This window comes from Cnephaeus nilssonii (assembly GCF_951640355.1).
Source record: "Cnephaeus nilssonii genome assembly, chromosome: 21".
In the NCBI taxonomy this organism is placed as follows: domain Eukaryota; kingdom Metazoa; phylum Chordata; class Mammalia; order Chiroptera; family Vespertilionidae; genus Cnephaeus; species Cnephaeus nilssonii.
In genome coordinates this window covers 33095922-33117823 of record NC_137092.1, presented here as the reverse complement: position 1 = coordinate 33117823, position 21902 = coordinate 33095922, and the positions used below count along the sequence as shown (strand labels likewise).

Sequence of the window (21902 nt, the reverse complement as noted above, 5' to 3'; positions counted from 1 at the left end):
CATTTTGTATCTCATTGGAGAACATGGCCTCGAAAACCAGATTCAACATGTGTCCAAAAGAAACAGACTACAAAGACACAGTCACATTTTAAAGGACATGAGAATTCTCAGTGGTGATGTACTATGTGTCAGATGATGTTGGGAAGTCTTGTGAGATAGAGAACAAGAATGAGGGATCAATTGGCAGTAATTGCTTGGGGTGTCTGGTGAACTGATGGGGCTCATCAGGGTCTGTCCCTTGGTGGAAATGGGGTGTCCACTGGCAGAAGTGGGGGATCCCTTTTCCCACTGGGTGCCTGGGGCCGGGTCCCATGATATCTCGAGAAAAAGAATTTCCTGAGACTCCAGCTGCGTGCTGGTCTCTAGGCAACCTTCTGTCTGGACTCTGACTTTCTATTTTCAGGTCAATTCGCTTTATTCTTCCATACAGGTGTCCCGGAAAGGTGCAATGATGACTGGGCCAGCTCTCGTTTCCTTTCCGCCCTTTCTACCGGGGGTGGTAACTGCCTGTTTAGGGACTTGGCCTTGCCCACCATGTCCAGCAAACCTAGGCAGGTAGAAGAATGGTCCGCCCCCACAGGCCGGGGCGGAGACTGAGCAGCGAGCGGACATGATTGGGTTAGACCTCGGCCAGGCCACGCCCCGTTCCTTTGCAGCCAGCCATTGGCCCCGCCCTACCGTGATTCAAAGTCCAGGCCACGCCCACCAACGGTAAAGAACTTGACATCTTTGGAGTCTGACGATTGTTGCGTCTGGTTCACGCACTCGAAAAGGCAAATACTGTCCCTCAGGTTCCCCGCTGATGTCCAGAACAATGAAGGCATCTTACCAGCTGCGCAGGGCACCTTCCCGCCGCCTGGAGAGTCCCTTTTCGTGGGGCTTCCTGGGGGTCCTTCTGCTGGCCCTAGAGCTCCTGCTACCCATGTGCTCAGGTAGGGGAAGGAAAGGGGGTCAGCTCTGGAGGGAAACTAGAGCCGGTGGGGGAGCTGGCCCACCAGAGAGGAGGGCGAAGGGAACTTTCCTTGGTGTGTGGGGTAGGGGATCAGGGCTTGGTGGACCCAGGTGATGCGGGTTCAGGGTAGAAGCCTTAGCCACAGATCCTCTGGGTTGTTCCGTGGGGGACCCAGAAGTGAGGGGGACTTCAGAGGGCCCGTGGTGAGGGTTGGTAGGTGGTAGGTTCTGAGCCTCTCAGAGAGCTGGGTGCAGTCAGTGTGTGCTGGGGGCCAAGCTGTGTCCCTAGCAAAAGCTTGCAGGTGTTTGGGGACTGAGCTAATCAAGATGTCAGAGATTAACCAAAAAACATGTATGCATATATACATAACCCATGGACACAGACAGTAGTGTGGGGAAGGCCAGGAGTGGGCGGGGGCTGAGTGGATGAGGGCAAAGGGGTGGGGAAATGGGGGACATGTGGAATACTGTCAACAATTAACAAAAGGAGATGGGAAGCCCTGACCAGGTGCTGAAGGTGAGGGCTTGCTCTTCAATGCCCAGCTGTGTGTGGGGATGTTGCTTGGGGGAGTGCTGGGCCCGTGGGGAGGCTGTGCCCTGTGTCCCTGGGCTTAGTGAAGCCTTGGTGAGTGGGCGCTGTGCCCCCCTGGGTTGGGCTGGGGATCCCAGGACAGGTGAACCAGGTGTCTGCTTTACAGAAGGGCCCAGGCCTGAGGTGCAGGGTGTGGGGTAAGGAAGCTCACTGCCTGCTTTTTATGGGGTTTGGGGAGCCCGTGTTGCCCACAGAGCCCTCAGTGAGTGAGAGCTAGCTGCAGGGCCTGGGATTGAGAAGGACTGGGAAGGACACGCAGTGCTTTTTGTACAAAAAGGTAACAGGCTGCTTGTTGCCCCCAAATCATATTGGTATTGCTCTCCAGGCTGTTGCTTGTTTGGTTTTTTTTTAACTGTGGAGTTCCCTTCTCATTCTCATCCAATATCCATAATAAGCTATGCTATTCCCTAATATCTTTGGGCAATATTTTTTTCTTTTTTTCATTAGGTTGGGTCCCATTTGAAGGAAGACTGGAAGCAACCTAAAAAATACTGGTAGCAAAACCTAGTGAGAAATGAGTCATAAGAAATGAACAATAAATTATGTCAATAAGCTTCCCCACTGTAACTTGATAAACTTAAGCTGAAGGCCATCCACTATGTTTGATTTGTGTTTCACTGAATACAATCAATACATATATACATATATATGCTTATTGTATAAAACATATACAATCAAAGGACAAACATTGTGAATACTTTATATTTCCAACTGTCGTTGTATGCATGTGTGTTTCTATGCCCAAGTGACTTTTAGGATCCTATTACATAGACAGTTTGCATGCTGCATTCTCTCCTGAGGAGAATTCATTCAATAAAGATTTGCCTTGTATGTACCAGGCCCTGTGCTGGTTCTGGGGACACACTGGTGACCAATAGCAAGCCATTCCTACTTTCATGATCCTTATTTCACTCTTGGTCTGTTTGCACACGCACACACATGAACATAAACAACGACTGTGTTTTGCTCCCTGTTAGATCCCCAGTGCCAGGCTCACAGTAGGCAACCAGTAAGGATTTGCTGACATTTACTGGGACTGGCGGACAGTAACCAACCCACAATGCTAGTGTTACAGCCCCAGTCAGCTGCCCTGGCGGAAGGGGCATGACTCTCTGAGAGCCTTTAACAAATGGCTGGTGGGAGGGAAGGCTTTTCTGCTCAGAGGCCACACTCTGCCACTTCGGGGCTTCTGCACTTGCTCTCCCCAGGCTCCTCCTTTCTCACATAATTGGCTCCTTGTCCTTCAAACTTAGGTGTGAGGACATCCCCTCAGACACCCTCTCTGAGCAAAATATCTCAGAGACCCACACACTCCAGCTCAAATTCCCCTGATGTTGTTTCTCTTCCCAAACTACCCTTTCTGTCCTAGCTCTACTAGAATGCAGAGATCCTTTCTGGCTTGTCATACTGGTGTTAGCAAATGCTCAATCTTTTTTCCTTGGTACCACCACTCTTTTATAAGTGCCAGAAATATGAAGCATAATATTAAGTGGGGGCTGACAGCCCAGTTAAAATTCAAATCCAACAGGAAAACAAAAACTACCTTGAGAAAAATGAAAAAAAAAAAACAAATCCTTTCAAAATGTATGGGATACAGCAAAAGCAGTCATATGATAAAAAGCAGTCATATACCTATAAGGGCCTTCCTTCAGAAGCAGATACAATCCCAAATAAACAATCTAATTTACATTTAAAGGGACAAAAGAATGGGAAGGATACATACCTACAAATATATTTTGAAACCAAACTTATTGCTGCTGTCTCTTCAATTTGCTGTTGAAAGAATATTCAGGTTATTCCCAAAGAATCCAAATGCTAATAGGATGTTATTTAAAGCAAGCTCATCATCTGGTAAAAGCCTGGCACAATCACTTAAAATCTCACCAAGGACTTTTCATGTATTCCATACAACCTGCCTGCTGCCAGGCTATACTCCCTGGCTGGTGGAAAAGAGAAAATACTTTACTTTCATGTTCTTACTCTCTTATGCTCAGATGCCTGTTGTGACCTACGAAGATTTGAATCTATGAAACCCAAGGGTGATCCTGCACCCCCTTACAATCCTGGGTACCAAATAAAATATGAGTGTCGCCCAGGATACAGGCGGCGTTTTCCTGTTCTTCCCACCTCTGCTGTTTGTCAGCCTGACAACACCTGGGCACCTGCTCTCCAGGAGGCTTGTACAAGTAAGTACACAGCATTTTTTTTTATTGCTCTAAAGATTTTCACACACTTTAGATGGCATATTCCCCCATTACCATGATGGTTTTCTGAGATGGATGTAAATTTAGAATCTATTTTTTCAGGCTTTGATAATCTCCAGGAAATCTTTTATCTGGCCATTGATTCTTTGCATAAATGTGAATCTTACGTTTGACCATTAACGGCAACATGGATGGACCTTAAGAACATTGTGCTAAGTGAAACAAGTCAGTCAGAAAAAGCTGAAAACTATATGATTTCACTCATATATGAGATATAAAACTGGAACTCATAGACACAGACAACAGTTTGGTGGTTACCAGAGGGAAGGGTGGGGAGTTGCAGGGGTAGCAATGAGTAACGGGGACCAAATATATGTAATGGAAGATGGTTTGACTTTGGATGGTGGGAGCACAATGCAATATACACATCATGCATCCTAGAAATGTACACTTGAAACCTATATAAGCTTATTAACCAATGTCACCCCAATAAATGTAATAAAAATAAATGAGAAAGAAAATATTTCCATGAATTTAATAGAGCAATGTAGAATTTTCATTTTGACCCAAATATGTTTTGACATTGGTATAAAACAACAAATTTGCAATTTTCTTTTAGAAAAGTCATGTCCACAGCCAAGAGAACCCCCAAATGGCAAAATAGTCTACGTTAGTGAAACTATGGAGTTTGGCTCACAAGCTCACTATGCTTGTAATCAGGGGTAAGTAAGTTGCTCCTTGGAGGAAGAAGGTAAACATTGCTGGTTCCATTTTTGGTTTGGTTCTCTTCTCAAGCATTTTCATTATGTTGACTTCATCTTGATGTCTGTGGAACAAGTTGTACTTATAGCCAATCAACCCTTGGAGACTGAAAAGTTGTGCAATAAATAAAAAGAAATTGAAATTGAAGGAAAGCACAATTTATCTATCTATATAAAAGGCTAATATGCTAAGTGTTTGACCATCCGGTAATGACATCATGTAGCAATGGCCAGCTTCCTCTCCCAAGTGACGACTAGCCTCCTTGTAGTTTCTTCAGCCCAGGAACACCCAGGGGAAAACATTTTACACTGTAACCAAATGTCTGTGAAGTGTTTTCCCGGGCTTCATCTCATTCTTCTCACAGAAGTCCTGGAGTAGTAGAAAGGAGACTCGGTGGAATCCTATTTTCTTTTCATTAGCCGGGAAATGGAGATTTAGAAAGCTTAGAAACTTGACCCAATTGAAAGGAAGTAGAAATGGTGGACCTTGGAAATGACTTCAGGTTTTCTCACTGTGCAGAATGTAGTCAAACACTGCTGCAGCCCTAGCCGGCTTGGCGCAGTGGAAATAGCTTTGGCCTGCGGAATGAAGGGTCCCGGGTTCCATTCCAGCCAAGGGCACATGCCTGGGCTATGGGATCAATTCCCAGTAGGGGGTGTGCAGGAGGCAGCCGATCAATTATTCTCTCTCATCATTAATGTTTCTATCTCTCCCTCTCCCTTCCTCTCTGAAATCAATAAAGAAATATATTTTTTTAAAAACAAACACTGCTGCAGTTAAATATTTTACCCTTTGTTCTCCCTGCATGATCTACAATAATAATCTGCTTCATCTTGATATATTTACTCCTGTGTTGCTGACAATTATCTGAAAGAGAAGTTGAGGTGCTTCACTGGGCTGGAAAAAAGTTAGCTAAATCAGGAAGCCGTTTATTATATACTAGAGGCCAGGTGCATGGAATTCATGCATGGGTAGGGTCCCTAGGCCTGGCCAGCGATCAGGGCTGATCTCTGGGGTGACCAGCAGGGCGATTGGGGGGCCCCCCACTGGCTCCCACCTTGGCTGGCCTGGGGGCCTGCAGGCTGGAGGCAGCTCCTGCTTTGAGTGTCTGCCCCCTGGTGGTCAGTGCATGTCATAGGACCGGTGGTTCCACTGGGCATTCTGCCATTTGGTTAATTTGCATATTAGGCTTTTATTATATAGGATAATTAATTAAGCAAGTTTATTCTATATCTATAAAAGGCTAAGTTGACTGGTGCATGCGCGATATATATAAAGCTCTCACTGGCGCCAATCTCATGCATGTGTTTCCATCAGTCATTGTTGATTGTGAATTTGGTTTACATTTCTATTATAGAGAAGGGGCAAATAGCAATATTAAAATATTCCTTCTAATTAATTTCCTTTCAATGTGCATGGCTTCGTGCGCTGGGCCACAAGTCATTAATAAGTAATAATAAGCCTATCATAGTCATTAAAAATGTAGTAATCATAGTGACATGAACTTTCAGGCTGTTGTCAACAAACAGTCCAAAAGCAGCAAACACTTCTTCCTACAGACTATGCACCTATCCCAGAACTAGCCCCACGCACCCTTCTTCTGCCCCCTTATCTATAGCCCATGTAACTTCCTTCAAAATAACTTACATTTTTCTACCCAAAGCTGTAAGAGAACCCCATTACACCAGGATGGCAGAAATGTTTGCCTTCATCTGTCCCTGCGGCTGGTGGTTTAGACTGCATGCCCCATGACCTGGTTCTTTTTTCTGGTGAGCGTATGACTCGTCAATAAGCCTGTTCCTTTTGGCTGTGAAGATTTTTGTTTTGCAACTGTATCCACTTTGTGGTCAGAGAAGAGACATTGCATGATGTATATATTTTTAAAACCTATTGATTAGTTAATATTAATTTGTGGCTCAAAGTATGGTCTATCCCAGACTATGTCCCATGTGCATTTGAGGGGAATTTGAATTCTGTTCTATGGTGCTCTATGTCTGTGAGATCTAGTTGTTGAAGTGTTGTTGAATCCTCTATTTTCAGTCTTATTTCAGTCTAGTTGTGCTATCTATCATTGTGAGTGGGATATTAAAGTTTCCAACTATTACTGGAGAAATGCCTGTTTCATAGAAATGTGTATTTCTCTCTACAGTTGTGTCAGCTTTTGCTTCCTATATTTTGAAGGTCTCTTATTTGGTGCATAAATGTTTATAATTATTTTATCTTCTTGCAGCATGTGAAACTGATTAAAATATAAGATAGCCAGCAGGCAAGCAGTTGGGAGCCAGCAGTCCTGGATTGTGAGAGGGATGTCCGACTGCCCGTTTAGGCCCAATCCTACCTTGAGTGGTCCCAGATTGGAGAGGGTGCAGGCTGGGCTGAGGGACACACAGCCCCATGCACGAATTTCGTGCACTGGGCCTCTAGTTGTTACAATAATACTAGATATAATAATTGCCCATGTATATACCCACAGTGAGATGTTGATCCACACGGCATGACTTAATGTAACCAAAATATGTAGGGTTGGATGCCTGCTGCAATAAAACCCAAACTTGTGAGGCAGGCACTGGTGCAAAAGGAAAGAGGCTTTATTCAAGTGCCCAAGTCTTGGAACTCACAGCTCAAAGATCATCTGACCATACTGCTCAAGCTCCCAGAACTTACATGGATAGGGAGGGGACTGATTTTTTTAATGCAATTATCTTGCTACTTTTTGGCACACTCAGGTCCTGTCAATTCATCATTATAGCTTTTGGTGCGCTTAGTGGAAGAATCTTCCCCCAGGACCATCGTGGCCAATAGGGGAGACTCCCTTATACTAGGACTGACTCTCTAGATAACATTACTCACTAGTGTCCTTTAATTTCATCTTTTAAAACGCACTTGAGCATTTTTGCAAGTGAGGTATATTGGTAACAAATTCTCTTAACTTTCATTTCTGGGGAAGTCTTAATATTTCCCTCACTTTTGCAGCACAGTTTTACTGCCAAGAGGATATTTGGTTGAATTTTTTTTTATATGAGTCTATTAGTTCAATGTCTTCTGGCCCCCAAGTTCCTGATGAGATCTCTGCTGACTATTTAGACTTCTTTTCTTGGATTTTGGCTTTGACATTCTCAGGGGTATCACTGGGCTCAACCTGGAGAGCGATGGTCTTGCCCATCAGGTACTCACAAATACCCGCCTCTCTGCAGCTGCCACTCAGCTGCCCCATGAAGGAAAAGAGGACTATGGAACTGGAAACTGCAGATCTGTCCCAAGAGGGCCTGCAAAATATGTACATGCAGTTTCTCTATTTTAAAGTCTTTTGTCTAGTACGTGTTCCCTCAGGCCTTTTTCAGGAATAGTTTTTGTTGGTTTATGTTTTCCATTGAATGGGCCATACTATCCTATTACTTTGTATGCCTTATAATTTTTTGTGGAACTGGACATTTGAATCTAATAATGAGGTAACTCTAAATATCAAATTCTCACCATTTCCTAGGGTTTATTGTGTTATGTTATTGTTTTGTTTTTTGATTGTTGAAGCGTGTCTCTGTGCTGAGGATCAGCCTGACATGTAAACTGAGCCTTCTTCTGGGCATGCGCATTCCCTCTACTTGTCTTCAGATATGCAATTGTTGTTTAAATTCACAGTGTTTATTGTCAGTCTCCTGAAAGGGGAAAAGTGAGAAATGAAGGATGGAGCGATGATCTCTGGATCTGTGATTCCCCTAGAAGGATGGTCTTGCAACTTTGGGGGAGGTGTGACAACAATGGCTGCCAGCCCCTGTCTGCCTCTCTGTGATCATAAACAGCAGTTGATTATGCGAGCACAGATCCCCAAGGACATGGTCTTTTTTGCTCACCCGGGGTCCCTCAGGCTGCTTATACGCTGCCAGAAGGACACATGCACAGCTGCCTGCTGTGGGAGTGGGGTGGTAACTGCCACTGTGCTTACAGCTGAAATTGACCAATGTTCCTGCATTTTACCTTTCCAAGAATTTCCTGGAAGTTGCAAGCCTTCAACAGACCTGAGAGTTCAAAACAGTGACATCAGGCAAATTCTAGCAGTGAAATTGTTGTCTATCGGAGGAGAGATATCTTTGGTGCTTCCTACCCTGCCATCATTCCAGAATTCTCTCCTAATACATTGTGATATAGAATCAATGAATTAGCCTTGGAGGAAAAGTCAGCTGGAAGCATGAATAGGCAGTTTTACTCACTATATTTAAATGAGATCAAGTTAGAATATCCAATCAATATTTAGAGAGAGAGAATCTACCTTGTGAGCTCCCAAAAGATTAGCACATAGACTAGCAATTTTCAACCCGTATGCCACAAGAATTTTTAAAACATGCAATGCCTGAATATTTAGTTGGCACACTCACCTCTTAGACTTTCAAATAATAAATGACAGCTGCCAACACAATAATAGCCATCTGGTATGAATGAATCAAAATTAAACCTATTTTTTGTCCAGATGGGCAAAAAATATATATTTTGGTGTACCTCAAAATTTTACTAATTATTTTATGTGTGCCATGAGATGAAGAAGGTTGAAAATGGCTGACATGGATTATTCTCAAAGAACTTTTAGCCTCATTGAAAAGCACAATATATACAGAGAAGTGTCCAGTAAAATAGTAAGTGGGCCCTAACCAGTTTTGCTCAGTGGATAGAGCGTCGGCCTGCAGACTCAAGGGTCCCAGGTTCGATTCCGGTCAAGGGAATGTTCCTTGGTTGCGGGCACATACCCAGAAGGGAATGTGCAGGAGGCAGCTGATCAATGTTTCTCTCTCATCGATGTTTCTAACTCTCTATCCCTCTCCCTTCCTCTCTGTAAAAAAAGAAAATCAATAAAATATATTTTTAAAAAATAGTAAGTGGAATTACCACAGAAATAGAGTTATTCAGGATCATTATAAGGAGAGTCCAGAAGGAGGAGAGAGTTCTGTGAATTTCAATCATCAGATTTAATGGAGGAGGGGGCTCCCTGAGCTATCCTAGGAAGATACTCTAATCTGAAGAGTATTCATAACATCAAAAACTTGCCTAGCACTCACTGTGTTCCAGATGCCAATTCACCTGCTACTCAAAACCACCCCACGAAGTATATACCTTTCCACAGATGGGGAATTTAAAAAAGGGAACCAGCCCTAGACTGTTTGACTCAGAGGTTAGAGTGCCAGACTGTGGACTGAAGGTTCCCAGGTTTATGATCAAGGGCACATACCTGGGTTGGGGACTCGATCTCCAGCCCAGGTCAAGAGGCAACCTGATGGAGGTGTCTTCCTCACATCCATGTTTCCCTCTCTCTGTCTCTCCCCCTGCCTTCAAGTCTCCCTGAAAATTAATTTAAAAAATATCATTAGGTGTGGGTTAACAAAAATTAAAAGTTATTTTAAAAAATTAAGAGAAACATTAAGCAACTTGTCCAAGCTCAACAAGCAAGTCAGCCTTGGAGCTGGGACTCGAATGCAGTCAGGTCAGCTCTTGGGCCAGATCTCTCTGCTCAGTAGTTGCCCTGACAGAGCAGAATGGCATGAGCAAGGACATAGATGTGACAGTGAGATGTGCCCCATCAGAGGTAGCAATCACCAGACTGTCAGGCATGACAGGTTTATTTAGACACTTTGCTCGTGTGTTCATATGAAGAATCCATTTCATTACATCGCAGATTCAGTTAATGCATTCAATACCTGTCACTTCAGAAACTTCTCCTTGAAGCTACTGTCGTGCAGAAAAACAACTGTATAAAAACTTCATTATTATGTGTTCTTATTAACTGATAAAGAAACAGTAATCATTCCTTTTCTCATTTAGTTATTACTTAGTTGGAGCAAAAATTCTACATTGTGAACTCTCTGGAAATGATGTGGAATGGAGTGAGGAGCCACCACGTTGTGAAAGTAAGTACATTCTCTCTTTAGAATTTACAGCAGCAGTTCTCAAACTTTTCGGCCTGGGGATCCATGTATTCTTTACAATTAACCAAGACCTCAAAGAGCTTTTCTGCATGTGGGTTAGTGCTACTGATGTTCTTTACATTGGGATTAAAACAGAGAAGTTTTTAAATAATTATTTACTAATTCATTTTTAAGAACAATAAGCTTAATACATATTTTTGTAAGATCAAACATTTCCAAAACAGAGGAAAGAATGTCATTCCTTTACATTTTAAAAAAAATATTTTTTGTTGATTTCAGAGGAGAAGGGAGAGCGAGAGAGAGACAAAAACATCAATGATGAAAGAGAATCATCAATCAGCCCTGACCGGTTTGGCTCAGTGGATAGAGCGTCGGACTGCAGACTGAAGGGTCCCAGGTTCGATTCCAGTCAAGGGCATGTACCTTGGTTGCGGGTACATCCCCAGTAGGGGGTGTGCAGGAGGCAGCTGATCGATGTTTCTCTCTCATCGATGTTTCTAACTCTCTCTATCCCACTCCCTTCCTCTCTGTAAAAAAATCAATAAAATTCTTTAAAAAAAAGAAAAGAAAGAGAATCATCAATCAGTTGCCTTCTGCACACCCGTCACTGGGGATCGAGCATGCAACCCGGGCAAGTGCCTGACCGGGAATCGAACCATGACTTTCTTGTTCATAGGTTGATAATCAACCACTGAGCCATGTTGGCCAGACACTTTACAGTTTTTCTAATCTCTTCAGTATCTGGCTGAAAGGAAGACCTCCAGATCATTCTGCGGCATTATCAGTCTGAAGCCATTGGAAAATTTCACTGTAAACTCTAAGGATGACAGTGAGAAAAGACAAAATCCTGGTATACCTGAGAACCACTGATTCAGGAATGGATGTAGCATTTCTCAACTAGCACTGAGTTTTCCTAAGTCATAAGTATATTTTCTCATTAAATTGTCAGCATCTCTTATGATTAGGAAAACTTAGTGTGGCCTCACAGATAAATGCAAGTATTTCATACAGGTATCTTCTAAGGGTATTTAAAAAAATGAGCTTATTCTAAATTTTCAATTCTCTATTGATGGTTTGAATTGGGATAATACACTTCTTTCTATAAACTTTGTTTCAAATGTATATTGGATTTGCAAATAGGTGTAGAAATCATATGATGATGAACTTATTGAAGGTAGTTCACAGGCTCTTACTAATGCCATCTTAATCTTTTACATATTCTTTTGACTTCCCTGTTCTTTTTTTTTTTTTTTCCTCTTTTTAAGAGATTTTGTGTCAACCACCTCCACAAATCACCAATGGAGAATTCACCAATAGCCACAAGGATACATTTGAATATAATGAAGTAGTAACTTACCGTTGTAAACCTTCAAATGGACCAGATGAATATTCACTTGTTGGAGAGAGCAAGCTTGTTTGTTCTGGGCCTAACGGATGGAGCCCTGACCCTCCTGAGTGTAAAGGTAATAATATTTCTACTTTTCCCCTCTCATTTGTAAATAGTGTGGAAAGATTTGCCAACTTTTAAATAACTTGGCCAACATATTAAAAAAAAATAAAACAAATTTGTTTCTAATCTAATTTTATGCGTGTCAAATGATAAACACCAGTTCTACTTGTAGCGTTTCCCACTCTTCATCCCAAATGTTCTTAGCATACTTGTTTATATATTGTTAATTACTATGTATATGCATGAGTTAAAAAATTTTTGCCTTCAGAGTCTCAAAAAACATAGTGTCTTTAAGAAAGTTTTATCCTTCATTTTTCTTTAAACCTTAATTGTTGATAATACTACAGATGTTCCCTGTTTTCCCCACTGTTGCCCTCTCCAAGTTCCCACCCCACCCCAGGCTTTCACCATCTGTTGTCTGTCCATGGGCTTTGCATATGTGCATATAAGTTCTTTGGTTAATATCTTTTCGTCTACCTCCTCCTCCCTTCCCTCTGAACTTCATCATTCTGTTCCATGTTTCCATACCTCTGGTTCTATTTTACTCATCCGTTTATTTTTTTCAATTGATTCATTGTTTGTTTATTTTCATTTTTAGTTTCAATTATTGATAAATCTGTATTGTCATTTAGTTGTTCATACTCCTCCTCCTCCTCCTCCTCCTCTTCCTTATTCTTCTTCTTCTGGAATATCCTTCAACATTTCATGTAATATTGGTTTGGTAGTGATGAATTTCACTACTTTTTCTCACCTTCCAGCTCTTTATCTCACCTTCAATTCTAAATGATAACTTTTCTGGGTGGAGTAATCTTGATTGTAGAATCTTTCTTTTCACCACTTTGAATATTTCTTGTCACTCCCTTCTGATCTGCCATGTTTCTGTTGGGAAATCAGCTTATCATCATATTGGTGCTCCCTTGCAGGTAACTACCTGCTTTTAAGATTCCTTCTTTGTCTTTAACCTTAGACATTTCAATTTTGATGTGTCTTCACGTGAACCTCTTTGGGTTCATCTTGTTTGGGACGCTCTGTGCTTCCTGGACTTGTAAGTCCATTTTTTTTTCTACCAGGTAGGAAAAGTTTTCTGTCATTATTTCTTCAAATAGCTTTTCAATAATTTGCCCTCTTCTTCTTCTTCTGGCACCCACATGATGTGAATGTTGGTGTGCTTAAAGGTTGTCCCAGGGGCTCCTTACACTATCTACATATGATTTTTTCTTTTTGCTGTTCTGATTGTTTTTTATTTCCTCATATTTCAAATCACTTATTTGATTCTCAGCATCCTCTACTCTACTATTGATTCCCTGTAAACTATTCTTCACTTCAGATCATGTATTCTTTCATTTCTGTCTCGTCCTTTTTCATTCTTTGATGTTCTCAGTAATTTCCTTGAAATTCTCACTAAGTCCCTTGAAGCTATCATTAAGATCCTTAAACATCCCTATAACCATTGTTTTGAACTCTGTATCTAGTGTTAGCTTGCTTCCATTTCATTTAGTTCTTTTTCTGGATATTTCTTCTGTTCTTTCATTCGTGACATGTTTCTTTTTCTCTGCATTTTGGCTTCATCCCTGTGTTTGTTTCTATGTATTAGGTAGAGCTGCTATGTCTCCTGGAATTGGTAGACTGGCCTTGTGTAATAGGTGTTCTGTAGGGTCCAGTGGCTCAGCCTCCCCAGTCACCTGAGCTGGGCACTCTATGTATGCCCCTGTGTGGGCTGTGTGCACTGTCTTGTTGTAGTTGAGACTTGACTACTGTTGGTGTCATTGGGACAAACTGACCACCAGGACAATTGGCTGTAAAGACCAGCTGTGAATACAGTGGAAGAGTGGCTGTGCAGAATACACTCCTATGGAGCAGGACTTGCCTTTGTGGGGCTTGGGTTCTCACTGAATCTGATCCTTGAGAGTGTTGCTTGTGAATATGTAGGGTTGTAATCTGGCGTGATTTGAAGCTGTCCACTGGGTGCACAGGCTCTGATGGCCCCATGAAGGTGCATCTGTGGCTACCTGTCAGGAACTACAGAGCAATCTTCAAATGGCTGCTACTTGTGTTGGGATTGAAGTGCCCAGGAGAGGCCAAGATGTAAAGCAAGGCATGCTAGTGCTAGTGCTAGTGCCAGGCCTGGGGCCTCTTATTGAGGAGTATGGGGCATGCTGACACAGCTGCTGCTTGTTTGAGAGATTATAGAAAAGTCAGAAGCCTGAGCCAGGACAGGTGATCCATATGGAAAAGTTCCTGCAAACTGTTTGGGTTTGCAAATCGAGGTGCAAATTGCATGTGGTGAAATCTAAGTGAATCAATAGGGAGGAGCAAACAGTGTGAGCAGGTTGATGGAAATTCAGATCCACATTCAAGGAGAAAGAGCACTCTTCTGATTTAAAAGCAGTGCATTATGGACCCTATGTATTGCTAAGATTTAATCTCAAAAGATGTTCTCTTGTATATACTGCCCAGCCCAAAGTTTTGTTTGTTTTGTTTGTTTCTGATTTTTCCTCAAGTCTGCCAAACTAATTGATGGATCCTGAAATCAATCTAGAAGAACATACCCAGCACTTTACTTTGTAAGAAGTAGAAGAGAATGGGAAATAACTGAGTACATGGGTACGAAGGCTAACTATGAAGTTTTAATTTTATCACAGACCTGTGAGATTACAATATAAAATGTGGTGGTTGATCTCTGAGTTCCAGTCCAAAATATTTGGAAAACACGACCTTAAGTTCACTGGCCTTTCTATTTCTTGCACATCCCAGTTCTTGTATGTTGTTGATACCTGATAACTTTCTCTCTACATATGTTTGCATGACTAACTTCTTTTCTACTTTTTACCTTTGAGCTCAAGTATTACCTTATTGCAAGACCCTTTCCTGCCTTTTTAGAAGATCAGGGTACCAAGTCAGGGTCAGCCTGAAATTTGAAAAATTCCTAGCACTAAAAGGCATCAAAATTGCTTTTGAACTTATCTGAAAATTGTATATGGTAATCAGATCTTTCTCAAAACTTGTCAGTAATGGGAAAACTTACAGGAAACCATTCATCTATAATGGCAGTCTGTCCTAGGTGGGAAAAGGTTATTAGATGTCTCTATATCTGTTTACCTGGAAATAAAATGCACAAATAAAGTGGGGGTTTTTGTTTGTTTGTTTGTTTTTTAAGTTAACATTCTGTCTTCCATTCCTTGCCTCTTTGTTCCCAGGGGAAATTACTAATTTACACTAGTTTTTCTTTCCCCTGTTAAAACAGCTTTCCATTAATTCTGGAATATCTTCACTTTTCAGTGGTCAAATGTGAATATCCAGCACTAGAGAATGGGAGACTGGTGTCTGGATTTGGAAAAAAATTTCAGTACAAATCAAAGGTTACGTTTGAATGCCTGGAGGGATTTTCCCTTGAAGGCAGCAGCACTATTGCCTGTGAAGCTGACAGTACTTGGGAGCCTGAGATCCCAAAATGTATTAAAGGTACAAAGGGGGTCTTTTTTCTTTTTTGTTTAGAATTTATTTCTTTGACATTAAATTTCAATGATATGGAATAATGAAAAATAAACAGTTTTGTAATTAACACTATCTCATATTCATTTTAATGACAGAAGTGGGACTTAGATTTATGTTTTCATAGTGTCTTCACCTATTATGTATATTACACAAGTGTTTAAATTTCTGTTTTCTGGGATTTCTTATGTTTAAAAATGTATAGCAATCATTTTTTAGAGAACATTGAAGCAGGAGAATTTTTATCTAAAAAGATTAAGATCTAAAGGCATAATTCATTATATAAATGAAAAAAAATGTAGAAATTACCAAGTAGTTGGTCTCATCTTTGTTATATATTTTTTAGTGTCAATACCTCTCAATACAAAACCTACAATTACTAGTCTCAGGTTTAGTAACTTTCTGTTTACATACATTTTAATATAGGTTTATTGATTTTAGAGAGGAAGGAAGAAGGAGATATAGAAGCATCAATGGATCGGTTGCCACCTGCAGGCCCCTGACTGGGGATTGAGCCTGCAACCTGGGCATGTGCCCTGATCCAGAATCGAACCTTGACCTTCTGGTTCATATGGCAACGCTCAACCACTGGACAACTCTGATCGGGCTCTGTTTTCTTTTAAGATTTTATATGGTTGAATATAGATTGCACTTTATAACTTATACTAGAGGCGTGGTGCACAAAATTCATGCACGGGTAGGGTCCCAAGGATGGCCTGGCAATCAGGGCCAATCTGTGGGGAGACTAGAGGGGCGATCAGGGAGGCCCCTGCTGCCATCCACCTTGGCTAGCCTGGGGCCTGTGGGCTGGGGGAAGCTCCTGCATTGAGCATCTCCCCCCTGGTGGTCACTGCACATCGTAGCAACCAGTCCTTTCGACAGTCATACCACCGTTCAGTCAATTTGCATATTAGGCTTTTATTATATAGGATAAGTAGTATACAAATATAGATTAGTACAATTTCAAATATTACAGAAAAGTGTACAGAGAAAAACATTAGTCTCCTGTTTCTCTACTTCATTTCCTGAATTAATCACTTAATAGTTTAGTTGTCTTTTTATCTGTTACTGTACATTAATATCCTTATATAACTAGATATACATATTTTATCATGTTTTTGTTGTTATTAACCAGAATTGGAATCATGCTGTTCATATTTTTTTAACTCTCACATTTTACATTTATAGTCTTAGATTGGGATTGCATTTAGATTTATTCCTATCCTTTCAATGATGACTATAATATATACTATATTTATTTAGCTATTTTCTTATCAGTGGTCATTTATATGTGCAGAAGTTTTACATTAATAGGTACTTGGATGTATTAATTTTTTTCTCCAATGGCTATACAAAAGCTGTAGGTCTTCCCCATGCTGAAATTATATAAAAAATCCAGCCATATGTTCTGATTGCATTCTTTACATTTAAATCACTGTTTCATCTGAAATTGGCATATACATCTATTGTCTTCTCTCCAACTGTTCGAAGTGCCAGTTTTTAACATACAGTAAATTCATAGGAGTTATAGTTGTCTCTCTGTTCCTATGAACTCTGTCCATTCCTATCCCAACAAAAAATCTTTTATTTTTCACTGTATTACAATGATATGTTAAAATTTTTATTAAATTTATTGGGCTGACACCGGTCAATGTGATCCTGTAGTTTTCAGGTGTGGGTTTCCATGTTACAAGATCGGTATATTGCTCCATGTGCCTATTGCTCAAAGACAAGTATTCTTCTGTCACCTTATATGAGGATCCCCTTCTCCTCTCCCTACCTCTTTCCATCTGGCAACCACCACACTGCTGTGTGTTTTCACGAGTTCCAGTTTTATATCCCACATATGAATGAAATCATATGATTCTTAGCTTTTGCTGTCTGACATTTCATTTAGCATAATATTCTCAAGATCCATCCTCTTGGTGTTGCAAATGTCAGTATTTCATCCTTTCTTCTGGCTGAGTAGTATTCCATTGTGTATATGAACCACATCTTCTTTCCCCACTCCTCTATGGCAGGACACTTCGGTTGTTTTCTTCCTTTCCTTTTTGGTTTGCTCATTGTTAGTGTAATGAAATGGAACTGATTTTTACTTATTGATTTTGTAGACTGCAACTTTGCCAAATTTATTTCTTAGCTCCACGAGGTGAGTGTGTGTGCGTGTCTGTGTGCAATCTTGACAGCTTTCTAGTTTAAAAAATCATGTCATCTTCTAGGACAGAGGTAATTTATTTCTTCCTATCCAATTTTGATGCTTTTTTTCTTTCCTAAATGCTCTGATTATAACTTTTGATGTTATGTTAAATAGAAATGTCAAACACAGTCATCCTGCCTTGTTCCTGATCTTAAGGGAAAAACTTCCAGACTTTTACCATCAAGTATGATGTTAGCTATAGGTTTGTCATAAGTGGGCCTTATTATATTGAAATTACTCAGCATTACAAATAACTCCTAAATCATTTATTAAGTTCTCCTGTATTGCCTAATTGTAAGTAGAATCACATTGAATCCACAGGCTGATATTGAGGATACATTGAGGATAAATTTGCATTCTGTACCACAGAATATTGTCACAGGAATTGTTACTGGAGAGGAAGAAGAATGCTGGTGACTGAATATAAATTTATAATATTTATGATACTACTTTAAATGAGAAATATTCACATAATTTTATAAGGAAAATAAAATTATAAGATATTGTATAAAGCCAAAACCCCAAACCTATGAATTTAGCATTATATAGCATGTAAGCATTACTATTTTTTTACTTCTTTTTAAAATTATTTCTTTTCTTCTAGAAGATTCCAAGAAAATGGTGAATCACCAACTGGGGCCAATGATTTAGGTAATATTTTGGTTATTAATAACACTCCATTATGAGACCCTAGAATTCTCCACGGAAATATCATATTTCAGTTACGTGAAGTTCGAGAAGAAACAACCTGTCATGTGATAATTGACATGTGTATTTATTTTAATAGTGCAGATACCATGACAAATGGAAGCAGTAGTATGTGTAGACACATGCAGATAATAAAGTGTGTTTTTTTAATATATTTTTATTGACTTCAGAGAGGAAGGAAGAGGGAGAGAGAGATAGAAACATCAATGATGAAAGAATCATTGATCGGCTGCCTCCTGCATGCCCCCTACTGGGGATCAAACCCCCAACCTGGGCATGTGCCTTTGACTGGAATAAAACCCGGGACCCTTTAGTCCACAGGCCAATGCTCTATCCTCTGAGCCAAACCTGCTAGGGCGATAATACAGTTTTTAAGAGGTCCCTCAAATCCAATTCCTAGTGGGGTGAGGTAACTTTCTCAATTGCTGTATTTATTTGTATGTTAAAATATAGAAAACCTAACTTGCTTTCCATGTGATAGTGTTATTTTTGTAATGGCAATTTGTAAATACATTTTCTTTCTATTCATATCTTATATACACAAGCCTTAACCTACTATAAGTTGGGCTAGTTTTTTTCTATAATAGTCTGGTGTATCATACTTTATTTAGGCTCACACAGTTCACACAATATATGTTAAAGGAAAGAATCTAGTATGGTTGTAGCAGTTACATTAATATAAAGATTTTTGATGAATGAATGAAGGAAAGTATACATTACTTTTTTTACATTAGACTAGTTTAGTAAAGTTAGTCTTTTTATAAAGTCACCTTAGGCCCGTTAAGCTTTCCTTCTGAACACTGTTGCCAAAGGGTCATTTTGTCAGTAAATTCAAAGCCATTTTAATTTATTAAGTACTTAATAATCTTTTTATGAAGTAAAAAGAGCAGAAGTAAACATGACACTCTGCTTTGACCTAGAAGAATTTAATAAAAATAATGGCAGTGTGGAAGCAGAGGTACTACTGAACAGCATTTCTAAGATTGAAGATCTTGTAGTACTACTTATTGCTCTCTGGACAGTCAAAAGTGCATGTTCACGTTTCTATGCATAATGTATCCGTGTGCCCTGGTGTTTCATATCCTTTCCTAGAATGTTCTTGGTAATGAAGATTGTGTCTTAATTTGGGGGTGGCTTTGCATGAGGAAGGATTGATAAGATAATGTATTGTTTGTGAAGAGTGCAAAATAGGTCTATGTAATCAATTAATAGAACTTCATTAATGACTTATTCCACAGACTCACTTTTGGGGAACAATGTAAATGAAATTTTTAACAAAATCATAAGAATTATAGATTGAATAGTGAATTAAACCAACTAGAATGGTATAATATATTCTTAAAATGATTTTCCTCTAATATAGTAAATTCTAATTTTTATAATAATGTTTCCTAATTTTTATAATATTCCAATTTTTATAACCTGGTGGGGTTACTACAGTCCAAAACAGTGACAACTGAAGTCCCTATTAAGAGTTTCACAAATTGGACCCTAAGCCTGGAATCGTATTAGAAAGGATCTATGGTCAAAATGAGCTAGATAAACTAGATTGATAAACTTTTTCTTCACTGTAGTTTATAGATGATTTCATCAAAATTGAAATGTGTCAACTATTTGAGACCCAGCATGTTCTCTCTCTCCCTATCTCTCTCTCTCTCTCTCTCTCTCTCTCTCTCTCTCTCTCTCTCCTTCTCTCTCTCGTTCAATAACTTTCAAACTTGTTTTATTTTTTCTCAGATGGAGGACTCGTAGCAGTGGTTGTTCTTACTGTACGTAAGTTTCACAGACTTGGATACCACTTAAATCAAAATAGTAATGTGTACAAGTGCATTTTTAATGATATTTTTAGTTCCTGGAGTTCTTATGGCTTGGAATGAAGTAAACCAGTCTAGAAATCCCTGACCTTTTATAATGATACTAGAGGCCCGGTACATGAAATTCGTGGGGGGGCGGGGGGGGGGTTCCTCAGCCCAGGCTGCACCCTCTCGTAATCCAGGACCCCTCGGGGGATGTCCGACTCCTGGTTTAGGCCCGATCCCTAAACCGGCAGTCAGACATCCCTCTCACAATCTGGGACCTCTGGCTCCTAACCACTTGCCTGCCTGCCTGATCACCCCTAACCACTTGCCTGCCTGCCTGCCTGATCGCCCCTAACCAATCACCTGTCTGTCTGATCTTCCTAACCACTTGCCTGCCTCCTAATTGCTACTAACCCCCTGCCTGCCTACCTGATCACTCCTAATTGCTCACTTGCCTGCCTGATCACTCCTAACCACTTGCCTACCTGCCTGATTGCCCCTAACCACTCACCTGCCTGCCTGATGGCCCCTAACCATTCTGCCTGCCTGCCTGGTCACCCCTAACCGCCTCTGTCTTGGCCCCTGCAATGGCAGCTTTGTCTGAAAGGTTGTTTGGCTGTCTGGTCTAATTAGTATATTATGCTTTTTTTATTACAGATTCTACCCTGTGTTTGGTGATTTATATTCTTTTGTAGTCTATATGTCCACTTAGTAACAAATCCTAAATATCCCAAATATGCTTTGAATGATATTCTAAATTAAGCAAGGACTATTCTCTGGCTTACTGTGCACTTTTTTTTTTAACATTTTTTATTTTCTTCAGAGTGGAAGGAAGAGGGGAGAGAGAGATAGAAACATCAATAATGAGAGGGAATCATTGATCGGCTACCTCCTGCACGCCCCCTACTGGGGATCGAGCCCACAATCCAGGCATGTGCCCTTGACTAGAGTTGAACATGGGACCCTTCAGTCTGCAGGCCGATGCTCTATCCACTGAGCCAAACCAGCCAGGGCTATTGTGCACTCTTTAAGTGATTCCAAAGAATTGCATTTTGAGAGTGAAGAGTCCAGATAGAATATAAATATATATGGGTTTAAATAAAATAATATTTCTGGCCACTGAAATATAACCAACATTAATTTCTTCTGGATTTTGAAACTTGGTATTCGTTTTTAGAGTGACATGACATTTGTTTTCTGGTTTCTTGTAGTTCTTGGTGTTGCAGTGATTGGCACCTGTGTATAAATGCCTTCACCTCAGGAAAAGACAGTACATTAAACATGTTTCTTGAACCTGTTGTTGCTTCTCACTCTTGATGTACTGGTGCAGGTTTTGTTTGTACTCTGTATTGCGTGCTGCCCTGTTTAAAATGTGCTTGTGTGAATGTGCTGCATTTCCTTTCTACAATATTTTCACCTACTTTTAATATTATTGTAATAAGACTAAGCTGTGTAGAATCGTTTTAGCTGTTATGACTGTAAGAAAAGTTCCTGGGGCGGGGGGGGGGGGTTGAGGTTTAAGTTCTGCAGAAAAATCATGGCTCATTATATTGCCTTCCCTACCCTAGGTTTACTCTATTCCTTCAGTGGATTGGGAGGCAGGACTAAATTTAAAATAGTTCATTGTAGAAACTGACAATTCTGTTCACTGAACTTGTTAGAATAAAAGCTTCCATGTGTCTGTATATATCTGAAGTCGTTGTAAGAAGTTTTGTAGGTGTCTTATTCAGATCCCCAATTTGATTTCTTTTCACTTAGAGCTGTTATTTATACATGTTAAACTGGGGAATTAAAAGCAACATTGTTTGACTTTCCTCTTATGTTCTGCTACCTAATGA

General features: G+C 40.3%; 1 protein-coding gene across 1 annotated transcript; it reads left to right on the top strand.

Moving 5' to 3' along the window:
• Nucleotides 1-814: 814 nt before the first annotated feature.
• On the top strand, nt 815-17811 carry LOC307093783 (membrane cofactor protein-like; the record flags this gene model as incomplete). The annotated part of the gene is made up of 5 exons (XM_079762066.1): nt 815-932; nt 3538-3729; nt 11684-11881; nt 15148-15330; nt 17714-17811. 5 exons carry the CDS (start codon nt 815-817, stop codon nt 17809-17811), a joined length of 789 nt encoding a protein of 262 aa, XP_079618192.1.
• Between the last annotated feature and the right edge of the window lie 4091 nt (nt 17812-21902).